At 37.8% G+C, this 14,368-nt stretch overlaps 1 protein-coding gene across 1 annotated transcript in view; it reads left to right on the top strand.

The window, feature by feature from the left end:
• LOC140246689 (mitogen-activated protein kinase kinase kinase 11-like) overlaps window positions 1-14,368 on the top strand; it is an 83,207-nt gene that overhangs the window by 58,915 nt on the left and 9,924 nt on the right. Inside the window, exons 4-7 of the mRNA XM_072326031.1 lie at window positions 2,555-2,730; window positions 3,241-3,481; window positions 11,951-12,073; window positions 13,774-13,938. Coding sequence (XP_072182132.1) covers window positions 2,555-2,730; window positions 3,241-3,481; window positions 11,951-12,073; window positions 13,774-13,938 — 705 coding nt within the window. The remainder of the gene's footprint in view (window positions 1-2,554; window positions 2,731-3,240; window positions 3,482-11,950; window positions 12,074-13,773; window positions 13,939-14,368) is intronic.

The raw sequence follows: 14,368 nt of genomic DNA, 5'->3' as shown, positions 1-14,368 counted from the left end.
ATAAAGCTCAATAGAATTATGTTAGATTTGAAACATTTTTTTAGGAGAAAAAGAGGTTATTTCACACCATAAACACATGGGATGTACACATGACATTTGTGTAACCCTAGAGACATTGTGTTTCAGGCTTTAAGTTCCTGCATGATGTGGAGATGTGGGAGAGAATTGATTCCTCATGCCATTGGGATGGAAAGAAGAAGATACCTCTTGTCAATTTATTACCAAAAGATTGATGATTAACAGAACTTTGTTCACTGAATGATATGGCGGCAGGAAAATGAAAATTTGTGGCCGACAAAATCTACAGTTTTCAGAACATTTGATGATAGCTGTGAGTACTTCTTTTTTACGCAAAATAAGTTTTATGACCTGGAGAAAAGTACTTTTTTATGGAATGAAACAAAAGTTGTTACCCCTCCCCCCCAAAAAAAAAAAAAAAAATAAATAAATAAAAAATTCAATTTGCATCATCCCACATGACATGTGTAGGCTAACCTTGAGCTAGACATTTTGGTCACAAGATTGTGTAATGTGATATCACTGTCTTCTTTAATCCATTTCTCAAGAAATGACAACTACTAAAGCTGTAATTTTGCTCCCATTAAGGATGCAACTACCCCTATGAAGAAGGATACATTACAAAATGAAATGTTTATGATATTTTTTCTGAAGTTGGATCTTACAAATTGGAAATATTGTGCTTTAAGTCAATGTAATGACATAATAAGTACAGACAACATAGTAATGACTGCATGTTTAAACACAAGATATGTACCTCATGAACAGATGACTCACCGGTGCTGATATCCACAGAGCTATGATTTGTCCAAGAGTGCTCCAAGACATTTTGTTTCAGATTTAATGCTGCTACAATAAGTTTGAGAGAGAACTTTCTCTATAGACTATATTTAGTGAAAAAAATGTATCAATTCAATTTCTTTATGCTGTAATCTGATAATTTTCTTTCATGGGCAAGATTAATATAAAAATGTGCCATTTCTGTCCACAGGTTTGTACACTGACACTCCTTTGCTATGATCAGATTCCTTTAAGTCTCAGATTTATTCAAGTTGATGTGTGGACAGGATAGTGCCTATATATTCTTCCAATTCCCCCGTGGGTTGTGTCTCTTGTCTATCTTCTATCTCAATATCTGTCATGTTCATCTTACCTTACCTTCAATATTCCAATCACAGAGCTGGGAGATTATGGGTGATATTTCACGCTACGAGTCCCTTATTCCTTTTACCTGCCCTGTGAGGTGCTTCAGAATTCCTGTGGGAACTCAAGCGCAATATGTCACATGCATTCAACTGTCCAATTTAGCAGCAATTCAGCCCCATACATTGTGTTACCACTGATACACGTACTATATGTGCGTTACTATTCAATCGGCAATTTAGTGTGCAGAAGAGCAAATTGGAGGATTGTGGATAGAAAGAGGCAGGAAGAGAAAAGAGAGGCAAGGCACTTGCCTTTGGAGTAGGTAAAGGGCAAGAGTAGATAAATTCAAGCTGATTGCAAGTGGTAACAGAGAGAGATTGGAGCTATCATGTGTGTAGCATCACCTCTGTGTTGTGAGTGCAACAGAATACAGTTTGAAACTTCAAGATTCAAATGATAGGGTGGCATTTCTTTACTCTATTATGCCTAGCTTCCAATTGAGATGCTCATTTAGGTTGTTGTTAATGTTTTATGGCTTAAGCAGTGGGGGTGAAAATATGTGAGAGAATACATTGAAAAGGAGATTTTGTTGGCAGTGGAGCCTTGCGTTCTTTCCTGCCCCACGGCATTCAAGTGGTGATGTAGCTTTTCAGGAAGTGATTATTTGTGTTACAAGCATGACACCAAGCAACATTTATTGCTGCAACCATTTAGTCAATGACTGCAATCCATCACAAGGGGTACAATCAGGCCATAGCATTCCCTCGTCTCTCTCTCTCTGAGTTCTCGGTGATGGATGAGTTGATCTCACCTACATTATGCTAGACCCTTGCTGTCAGTAGGGCCAGCTGGACTCTTGATGACATTGATGCAGAATGATTGTAATGCCTGTTGGCTTGAGTCTATTAGAGTGTTGTCCAATGTATCATGCAGCGTTCTTCAATGTTTGATCAATGATTCGATCTGTCGGCATTTTGGGGACTTAACCACAGGTACAAAAATCCTGACAAACTTTCGGTGCAATTTTGTCATTCAAATGTGTAATATTTTCTGTGTAGAAGGAAAAGAAAATGGTGAGGGGATGGGATAGCCAGTTCATGCCAAGTCAATTCTGGAAAATGTTCCTGTGAAATAATTGCATGGAACTCTCAACAGTTAGCTTATGTAGTCTTATTCTCTGCATCATCATCATCAATGAAAAGAACTTTGATCTTACGTTGAATGAATCACAGTGTCAGTTTTATATTTTGATTCAGACAACGAAAAACACTTGATGTCTTTGAAGACATAATCGTCTTTCCTGTGCTCAGATGTAGGCAATGGAGGTGAATGAGCATAGAAGTCAGTCAGCAGTAAAAATCCTCAATTATGTCTTCCTCTCCGCTTACAGATTGCTGGAACTACGAGCCTCACGAACGGCCGACGTTTACAGACATCATGCAGCAGCTCAAGGTGATCGCCGACTCGCCGTTCATCAACACGCCACAGGATTCCTTCCACATCATGCAGCAGGACTGGAAGCAGGAAATCCAGGAGATGTTTGACGAGCTACGGCTCAAGGAAAAGGTTTGGAGCAGCCTTCTTGTATCACTACATGTGTTGCCAGGAAGACTCTTGAAACAGTTATCCTGTCGTATAAACATTATCTTTTGACTTCAGAAACTAATTGGAACAAATTTTAAGTGTTTGTGCTATATCAGCCATATGTTGTCTTCCCAAAGCAGATTCATCTGGTGTAGGGAAGATTTGACAGGAAGATGTGAAAGCAAGATATTTGAATTTTTTTTTCAATGTTTTTGCTCATACAGAGCCCCTTCAATTGCAGTACTAGAAAGCAAGCTATCAAGATGAATGAATGCCATTTCGATACAAGTTTTCCTCACCCCCTCCCCCCTTTACTATAAGAGGTCACTTGTATAGGTCTTTAAAACACTGTGAGCATGTTTTACAAATTGTTCAGAGTTGAAAATCATTCATGCTGTAGATCAAACCAATCAAAGATATAGGAAGATTTGAATAAACCATAAGTTACAATGTAGTTGAACCATGAGCCACTCTGATTTTCCCAAATGACAGGAGCTGCGGACAAGGGAAGAAGAACTGTCCCAAGCAGTCATCCAACAGAAGCTTCATGCTGCTCTCCTCAAGCGGCGGGAACAGGACCTGGCGGAGAGGGAAATTGAGCTCCTGGAGCGAGAATTGAACCTCCTCATCACCCAGCAGCAGCAGGAAGAGAAGCCGGTGCCCAAGAAGCGTCATGGCAAGATGAAGTCCAACAAGCTGCGCCGGAGCAACAGGAGTATCAGCACCCCACAAGGTTAGTCCATTGTTAGCGCATTGGCACCATAAGCTTTGTCCACTAGAACCATCATGCAGTCAGTCCACTGGTCCCACAGGTTAGCCCACCACTACCTTTTCATAAGGTAACCAGCACCCCAGGTGTAAGTCCACAAGTATCCTCATAGAGTTTGTCTATCAACACACTCTACATTTCAACTCACAGACACCGTCATATAGATTGTCTGCTGGCACTGGGTAGGCATGTTCCACCGGTAACCTTACGAGGTTTGTCCATTAACACCTTCACCCTGAAAGGTTGGCTCTCTTATACCTTCTGAGGTTAGTCCATTAGCATCTCCAAAATTCAGTCCTCCCTAACCCTCTGCTAGCACCCCACAGGGTCATCCCATTAGTACCTGCTGAAGAGAAAAGTCCCATCAGCACCCCTACTGAGTCTGTCACCAGTACCTCTCAGGAGTAGTCCACCAGCTCTACTGGGGGTTAGTTTACCAGTATTGACCTAGGCTGGTCCTCTCCCACATTAAATTATCATCCATTGTATCATCAGTCAATTGATGCCTGCTATTCTTTTCAGACTTCTGAGGGGAACTGAATGCAAGTTTAAATGTTTCCTTCATTCATTTCACTTCATTGATAATTATAAAAACATAATATTTACAGTATAAAATGTGATAGAGAGTTCACATAGAAAGCTATAGGCTTGAGTTAAATGTTATCCCCTTTGTAGAGTTTAATACATAAATTTAGATGTAATGTTGAATTCAATTGTAAATACTTCATACCAGCACCTGGTATAATTAGCATCATTTCTATGCTTATTTTTCTCCCCAACATCTATACATATCATCTTACAATTGTAATCACATCATAGAAATTGTGTGAACAGCGACTTTGTACCTCAATTCAGCAAGCATTTGCTCTAGAGAACATTTCCTGCATGCAGTTGTTCAAGAGAACAATCTATCTAAGGTGTGGTAAACAAGTAGATTTATGCGTCATTGCATAAAGTGCCTTCCCGAATGGTTTTCCTTCAAACATGTTAACTGACAAGAATTGATATTGACATACCTGACATACATACATGGACATTGACATACATATTGAAATACCTCATCCACTGTTATCATAGCACATATATATATATATATATATATATATATATATATATATATTTTTTTTTTTTTTTTTTTTTTTTTTTTTTTTTTTTTTTTTTTATTTGGCAGGGTTTGGTACAATGGTGTGCTGGCAGCCACAGCATTGTAGAATCCAAGATTTATATCTCAGTCATGGCCTAGTTTTGAAGAAAAAAAAATTGTTCATGATGCAATCGAAAAATCTTTCTTTCATTGCAAAAGAAGAAATAAAAAAACAAAACAAATGACCAAAATATTTTCTCAGAATCTGCAATAGGTGAAGTGATTTAAGATTACCTGTTCTATTTTTTGTATACAGCAAACTCACAATAATTAATCTATTTTTTCATTGGATGTAGTTTTGTCGTGGATCTTCTACAGCTGCGGTTTTCAGTACCAGAAGCAAAGATCTGGTTCATTAGATTGCAAGAGCTATTGAAAGTGATGTTGTTGGGTGAAGGAAATGGATTGAAAGTGAAAGGTGTAATGTGGTTGTACTACTAGTGTCACGACATGTCATTAACAAATGAGGACATTCTATAGTGTAAGTCTTGTGTGCAACTGTGGCTGGTCACTTGTGTCACCCATCTTCTTTGTACACTCCCTTATCTTGTGTATCCCTCTCATCTACCAAACCTCTTGAATGCCATCGTGACATTGTGTATATGTAACAAGTTGCTAACAGTTACTAGACATTAAATCTATGCATTGTCATTGAAAGTATATATCAACAATATTTCAAGGCTTGTGACCAAAAAGAAAAAAATGGGAGGTCCCCCCCCCCCTTTTTCTTCCATCTAACAACTTTACCTGAAATGAATGAGAGAAGTGGAAATTGCCATTAAATTTCATTAGAATTGAATGAGCATCTCATGCGAGCATATAATATTACATCCTGCATTAGCTGGTGGAATGTTTAACATTTTATGAAGTTTAATATACTAGCATGGAAAAGTGAGTGTGCTATGGTGTGCTAAGCATGTAGAGTATGTACAGTGTGTGGACTACAGAGCAGTGAAATGTATGGGAGGTTCCTTCTTCAAATCATTGTTCCTTGTGAATTGAAGTCAGTCAGCCATGTTGGAATATCTCATTGAAAGTCATATTTGCCTACATAATTTGTGTGAAAGAAAAAAAAATCATAATTTTCAATGAATTTGCCCTTTACCTTGCATGAACTTTGTACAAACAACTCTTTCACAGATTAACACATTGCTCATAGACTTCCACCCTCCCACGGACATGCACACATAAACACACACACATAAATGCACATTTTGGCACATATCTGAATGAAAAATTCTTGCATAATATTGTTTCTCCACTTTGTAATATCATATTAGGTGTTTTGTATACAGTGACACTAAATTTAATTCCCATGCTTGTTGTATCAATTTGATTCGTATCCTTACTGGAAATCTGAAGATACTGTCTTGTATCATTCTTTAATGCTTTGTAAACTTGATGTTTATATAGTATATGTATCACTTCAGATTCTCATCAATTATTTCCGTTACAAAAACACAGTCAAAAATGCAAATACATATGGAAAGATAGTAGACTTTGTAAAATACAGTTTAAGCCATTTTTATGCAAGAGAAAGAGTTACACAGAGATGCCAGCTGTTACTTTTTTTTGCCATTACAAAAAGTGCAGTGAAATCCTCCATAGGAAACGAGCGTTTTTAAGTGCACTGCGCAGAGCGCACAATCAGGTATAGAACATTTACACGGACTCTCGACTTTACGAACTCATACCTGCCAGAATATGTCTTTTTGCTTAAATGCACCTGGTTTTTATGAAAATCTAGATTTCAAGCTTGCTCTACATACCTCATTTGTAGAATTTTGTGAAAATATTACATCGGTATCTTTTGAGTTGAAAATGAGGTGTCATTTCTTACTCAAACACAATCAGCTCTACGACAACACGCAATTTTACATTGATGGCGCAGTGTGCCAACTGTGAGCCTGAAGGTCATTTTGAGAGGGTTATTTTACTGCCATACCTGTTTTATTTGTACAATGCACCTGCCTAGTAAGTTGCAGCAAATACTCACGTGTATTCATACCAAGGAGGTATACCTCCTTGTTCATACTGAGTTTGGAGGAATTTGGTGAAACTTCGCCATCGGTACCTTTTCAATATTCGTAAACCATGTCAGTTTAGCCCTGAGTGAATAACCCACCAATATGTTCATACACTAAAGCAATTGCGTGCTTCTCACTTGAATATGCTACGCTGATTGGCTAAATGTCATTGGCCTTACAAGGTCGCATCGGGTCAATGCGTGATCATGACTTAGCGCGTATGCAAATTCGTGATGTGACAATAGGTGCGCGCGTCTTTATTACTATTTAGATTTCATTAATTAGTGCATGAATGCATCATGAATATGTATTATTCTTTAACGCTCAACGCACTGTGATAGGTGGTATGCAAATGACGGATCTACGTCATAGCTCATATCTGTTTGTCACCGTTCGCGTGTAGACTTTTTGTAATGCAGTATTTAGTACTGTTTTATACCAAAAATACTGCAGATTTTATGGAACATATTGTTTTTCCAAATTGTTTCACCAAACATGTATATTAGTATTACAGGAAAGTAAAATTAACATTTTTCTCTTAAAAACACAGTTTTCAACCCTCAGCATACTGCAATGCTGTTTACAAAGCTGAAATCCCTTGTTACACTTACTTGTGCATGTCTAGAAGAAGGAAGGAATGCTTGGGTTGTAACTGACCAGCGTGGTGCCCTTAATTTCCCCTGCGGTGCATACTTCAGGAAATGTTGTTGTGTCGTTTTATACCATCTAAACCTGTATACAGACAAAAAAAAAGAGAAAAAACACATATAGGCAAAATACATCAGCAGTCCCCACCCCCCCCCCGTCCCCCCCCCCCCCAAAATGTAGATGTTAAAGATTGACTCATTCCACTTCTCTCTAGTTTTGATGCATTAGCTGTGACATCACTCCGTGTATGACTCATCCTCCCATAAATGCATCAAAATGCAGGAAAAATGTGTCTTTCATATGACATTACTTCAGCAGAGACTCCAAACTCACATACTTTAAGAGTGATTTATGGTACGCCAGCAGTACGATCTCATCAGGTCTGTTGTCATTTGGGCTGCAGTTGTTTGTCATGGTTGAAATATCTGATGATATCATGAAGGTCAAACCACAATGTGCATGAAGATTTTGCTGATTTTCATGTCAATTAATGCATTGCGATGCAACTTTGGTTTTGATTTTCAGTAAAACAACAAATAAAATCCACAGAGCTTGTGAATACTCTTCTTTGTATTTTGAGTCCATTAATTGCATGCAAACAGAGCCTAAATTCTGATTGAATTTCAAATAATTTTCATGTAAGCCTAATGCTAAGGATATAAAGTGTGTTTCAAAATATTTTGTCCACTCCATGTCAGCAAATTTTCCAATAGTGACTACAAATATATCTCCATATTACACAAGTGTAGCTGTGAAAAGTTTGCATTTTGTCTATATTAGTATTCTTATTTCCAGTAAAAAGTGGGCATCCTGTAGTTGATATGTGATTTAGGATAAGAATCAAGATATGGTGAATTCACTTTATATTTTCTTTATATCGCTGTCCTGTGGAAATATCATGAACTGTTGTAAGTGTTCTCATCCAGCGACTGCGACACTGAATCATTCATGATCTTTTAATGGATTGTTTGATTTTCTTCAAACTTCACTGATCAATGTGCTTTACTAATGTTGCTGCATTCACTCAATCTATGTGTACTCATATATTTGGGTGTCATTCTGCTTTAATGATATCGACAAGAAAGTCCATGGAAGCATTTGACCCACATTTGTGTGTATGTGTGTGTGTGTTAGTAGATATTCAGAGTTTTTAGCGTAGATGGGTACCTCAGAGCTGCCAACTAGTACTGATTTTCAGTAATTTCTACTGAAATTGGACAAGAATACTGAAGGTTACAAGCAAATTACTGATTTCAGAAATCATTGTCTGTGATAAATTCTATAACACTGTTAAGGATTACTGATTTTCACTCAAAAAAGGTGCAAATTACTGATTTTCAGCCATCATAGTACTGAAAGGCTTTTACAAAAGTTGGCAGCTCTGGTACCTGAATGAAATAATCCAGGGATTAATGGCTTGAGGCGGTTGGCCAGCAGACATTGTAGATTGTATATTATTTCATTGTGAGCATGTCACACCAATGTTTACAGGTGTATGCTCCTTGTGTTAATTTCCTGCACCATAAGATTTTCCTTGTAAATACTTGTGACAGTTCTTTTTCTTGCACAACCCAGCCCATGCAGTATTTCAATTTGCTAACCTCAAACATCCCAGTTCCCCTGCTTAAATGCCCCTGGATCTGGAATACAACCAACTGCTCACAAATGTTTGCACTGGGACTACATCGCTACTCTAGCAAATATGTGGGACTGTACAAGTGACAAAGACTGCCCAGATTTGTTCAGTATACACCCACCCAAACAGTGTTTGCAGGGCAATTTTCTACATGGGCCGAGAAGTGCATTTTAAATAAGTTTCCAATCATGTAGACATTTCATTTTTTTTAATATATATTGCAAGAATTTATTCATTCATACACTATAGTAATTTAAAAAAAAATCAGGAGAAAAAAAAAGACATCAAAAGGAACTGAACATTTGACCTCATCTGTGGGCAGGTTAATCTCTGCAGTTCCTGGAAATGTATAACCACAACTCTAACCAGCAGCTATTGTCTATCATATTATAAGTTGAGGTTTTGTGGCATTTTTTGAGGTTGAACCCGAGATCAGATCACATGACTGGATTTTTTTTTTCCTATGACCCATTGCTGTCAGAGCAGAGATAAGATTTCTCTGTCCTGAATGATTTATATTCACTTTAATAATGGACAGACCTGTCTGTTACATCCTTGCATAAATTCCAGTCGGTGGATATAAGTCAAGTCCGGCATAATTCCAGGAAACGTATATTCACTGGCATGATCTGGTCTTTTATCTGCCCTTTTCTCTTACTATTATTAGCAAAATGTGAACATTGATTCAGTCCCATTTTGTGACATTATTGTGATAAATGCATCATTACAATAACATACTTTTTGAACCGTCTTGTGGATATTATGATCATTCATAGACCATGTGAAACACTTTATCATATCCTACCCCCACAAGCTGTCTTCAATACATGATTGGGATATTTAGTCACCATCTACACCCAGTATTTTTTCGGGAAATTCAAATAGGTGCTAATAGATGTCATGTAATTGATATACCAACTAAAATGCATCTAATCCTGTGATTGTTGGAGCGCTGTGGCATAGTGGATAGGACTCCTGACTCCCAATCGGAGGACCCAAGTTCGAATCCTGCCCAGTGCTTACGTCCTTGGACAGGATGTTTTTACCCACTCCCTCTCAACCCAGGTGTATAAATGGGTACCTGGCAATGCTAGGGTAATATTATAGAATGGGTAGCGAGAATCCTGCGATCTGATTGGTCGAGAGCTATGTGTTCATTTTTACTGGCCGCACGCTGAGTCACAGTGGTAAACATGTTATCGCGCACTTAGCAAGAGTACGCGTACTTGTACAGGCGCGGTGGAACACCCCAATTTGCATCTCATTATCGCCCCGTTCTATTTGAATTTCCAACGGGCATCCACGTGCCGCTAGTAAACTCAAACTTCCCACACTATCTAAGTTTTTAAAAACCTTCCTTTTGATGAAAAAATTATGAAATTTGCTGCACTAGAACTTGAGATATTAAAGCGTTTTGAAAATCACCTCTCGCAAAACATGCTCTCTGTTTTTTTCCGACTGGACTATGGCCGGGCTCCAATGTGTCCGAAATTGGCAACATAAGTTTATCAGGCCTCAATCCATATATGGTGAAAGTTTTCGCTTGGTTCCACCTGTACTTTTTGAGAAATCAACATGTTTCTACAAGGTTTGGAATAGAAAATTGTAGTAAGCGAAACAATTGAAAATGACGTCATTTCTTTTCCCGTAATATTGGGCATGCGTGGTACGTGAGATTCAGGATTTCGTGCTCATTGTTGGTTTGCATGATTGTGACGCAGTCAATTTTGCTGAGAGTCGCACGGCGGTGACTGCTGAGCAAAGAGATTCTTTGCTGCTGAGCTGCTGCTGCGCACGCTCCATGCAGCAAAGCATTGTGTGTGCTGTGACATGCAACGCTATGTAACAGTCACGCGATTATATATACATGGGACCGACCTGTACACTTTGCGTTCGTGTCATTTTTAACATCACCTTCTGTTTTTTTCCGACGCAACCATGGCCGGGAATATTACGGTATGACATTTAAAATGCAAGCAGATAAATAAATTTCGGTGTACTTTGTTCGAATGGCGCTTTGGTTCCGCAATCACACTTCGTGAATTTTAGGATGATTTTCGAGGTATATTTTTGGTAATTTTGCTCGCCAGGTTTTCGCTAAAATTTCACATTTTATCATTGTCAAATCCTTTAATATGTTATATGTGCATATTTGGACATGTTTTCAAATTCAAACTAACTCAATTTTAATCCGAAAATAGGTTTCCTTAAATTGTTATTAGCTTGAGAAGTTGTTTACTTTTTCTCAACTACGCGAGTACATGTTGTTTACTTTATGCAAATGAGGCTCGGCTGCCGATGGATTTCTGCGAGATAATTAGGGTGCTCCACCGCGCCTGTGTAGCAAAGGTTCGCGCACTAAAGCAAGCGTTCGCGCATTCAGCTTGGCCATGCATCCAGTAAAAACTTATGCATGGCTGGCCATGCATCCAGTAAAAACGGTAAGTACGGGTATGCATGCCCTTTACGGAAAGCCAAAAGGAAATGCATCCAGTAATTTTGTCATCGGGTAACACGATAGAAAACTGGGTTTTTGACAAGAAAATTACCCATTCTATAAATCAAATGACGCACATGTCTTTTCGTGCGTCAGTCGGAATATAGTGTGCATGCGGTAACTATGGAATTTAGCCTAAACCCACTCGGCTTCGCCTCGTGGGTTAAGCATTCCATAGTTACCTTATGCACACAATTCCGACTGACGCACTCAGACCTGTGCGTCATTTGTATAATGATAGCAGGGACCCTCTGGTAGATCAGTGGCAACACTGAAGAGGCTACCCTGGGTAAATAAGACATTATTATTATTATTATCATTACACTGTATTATTATTATTATTATTGTTATTATTATCATTATTATTATTATTATTATTATTATTATTATTATTACTACTACTACTACTACTACTACTACTACTACTATTACTATTATTATTATTATTATTATTAATCCTGCCATTTTGCCTGCCTTTCAGACTTCCACCACAAGCTGACAGTAAAGGCTGATCCGTCATTTGAGAGGAGAGACCCTCGCTCCCCACTCAGTCCAGAAGAGAGCCCCCCAAAGAGTCCCATCCCCAGGTTACGGGTCTTTGCACGTGAGTACCTCTAAGACCAGTGAAAGTGTAAAGGCAGAAGGGTGAGGAATAGATGAATTGGGGGGGGGGGGGGGTTAAAGGGGAAGTTCCTCCCAATTGCCTTTAGACGAGTATCACATTCAGTGAAAATTTGAGAAAATTGGGTAAGCTGTTTCAAGAGATGAATTGGGCCCTGTCTAGTGGGATACCCTGCTAGCTACTTGTAATGTGAAAGTAGTACAACAATGGGAAAAAAAAAGTTAATGAGAATTTCTCAAGTTTCCATTTTTATAGGAAAATTACACCATTTCTCAACTTATTACTGAGGCATAAGGCGGAGTTAAGCCCTCTGTCAAGTGCTACAAATTTGAACTTGTGTGAACTTCCACTGATATTTTCTCAACATAATTTTACTGCTGTGACGTACAATAAAGTTTGTGTAGGAAGAATGAAACAAAATTGTTTTAATTCATCACTGATTTTGACTTAATCCCCATTTATGTTGGAAGAAACTTCTTTGATGATTAGAGAATGGAATATAGAGGAGAGATTTTGCTTCTTCTATTTCTCCAATCTTGTGGATCAGATACACTTCCTATGAACTTTACAAGCTGCCATCATTACAGGATCTTTTTCCTGCAAATTTCTCAGAGTTTTGAAGTGCTGGGATTATTAACTACTCCTTAAAACGTTGCTTACAATTAAAGCACATATTCAGCCATATGTTTTAAATGGAACTAATCTCATCTGTTGTGCCAACACAAAACATATTAGAAACATATGCTTAGTAGCATTATTAACTATAACAGTGTAAGTACCTTTTTGCAGTTTCATATGAATAGCTATTCGTTTTGTTTGCATCATTAAGAGTACTGTAAAACCAAAATTTTTCATGTGCATTTCAATTTCGAGTATTTTGCGAGAGCCAGGATTTGCAAAGTGAAAATGCATGCAAAAGTACTTGTCTACACTGTATGCATTGATGCCAGTGGTAATTCACAAAAATTTCATGCCACAAAAATGGCTGGCAGCGTCAGTTTGCAAATATTTCCTGCTTTACAGTACCCAAACAGGTCAGGACAATGATTTGTGAATAGGATAGAATGGCATAAAACATAAGAATCTTTCCCTTTGAGTTTGATGCTGCCAGTAGGTTTTGAAATGAGGTATCTCAAGACCTGTGCTGTGTTTTTAAAAACAGGCTAGCATGTTACAGAAACTGCAACTAGCAGGCTAAACATGTTACAGAAACTGCAACTAGCAGGCTATTAAAGCATGTTACAGTTAAACTGCAACTAGCAGGCTAAGCATGTTACAGAACTGAGACGCTGCAACTAGCAGGCTAGCATGTTACAGAAACTGCAACTACATGTAGCTAGAAATGTCACTTGTATGTCTGTTTCTCTAAATAATGTGAACCATTTTCCTTTTGTATATTTGATATGATCAAAACAGAATGTTGTACCATACAAGATGCAGCCAGTTAATTACAGTAATACAACTTTATTTACATTGATAGAATTTTCAACCAAAATCAATACATCTGTCATGTAGAAAAATACATCCAAGTGGATATTTTGAAATAAGTGACCACCAAACAGGAAGGAGAGTTTCTTTCACATTATATGGTTTAATACCTAAATTTCAAAGGGCTACTGTTGAAATAGCCAATCATCGATGAATGTTCCTCTTTTTCTGGTTGCTCCTGTTTGGTGACATAGTTCCAAAAGGTCAACCCAAGGGCAAGACATGGGGACCAAGCACAATGCAGCGGAAGCAGAGACAGAAGACGTTCAGACCGCACACCTTGTCCGAGGCCACGGCCAAGAAGTTCACCAGTGCCCCCAATCTCATCCACACAATGTCTCCATTGTCACCCATGCTTGGTAGAGTGCTCATGGTCCCAAATGCGGACTCACATTAATAATGATGATAATAATGATGATGATAATAATAATAATAATGATGATGATGATAATAATGATGATGATGATGATGATAATAATAATAATAATAATAATAATAATAATAATAATAATAATAATAATAATAATAATAATGATAATGATAATGATAATAATAATAATAATAAAAATAATAATAATAACACTTGTAATGTGCAGGTATCCTTCATGAAAAGATTCTCATGGTGCAGAGACAGGCAGAAAGAAAATATCTATGAAGAGAGATATGAGAAAAGGGATGAAGGAAATATTTGCAAAAATGTTTGTCTAAATAAAAAGGTTTGTAGTTAAATCTTAAAGCTACTTTTAACAAAGGACAGATTAGGAGTATTTTGTAAGAGAGTTTATTCCA

Source organism: Diadema setosum, chromosome 1, assembly GCF_964275005.1.
Source record: "Diadema setosum chromosome 1, eeDiaSeto1, whole genome shotgun sequence".
NCBI lineage: Eukaryota > Metazoa > Echinodermata > Echinoidea > Diadematoida > Diadematidae > Diadema > Diadema setosum.
The sequence above is the reverse complement of the archived record's forward strand: the minus strand, read 5'-3'. Positions and strand labels throughout refer to the sequence as shown.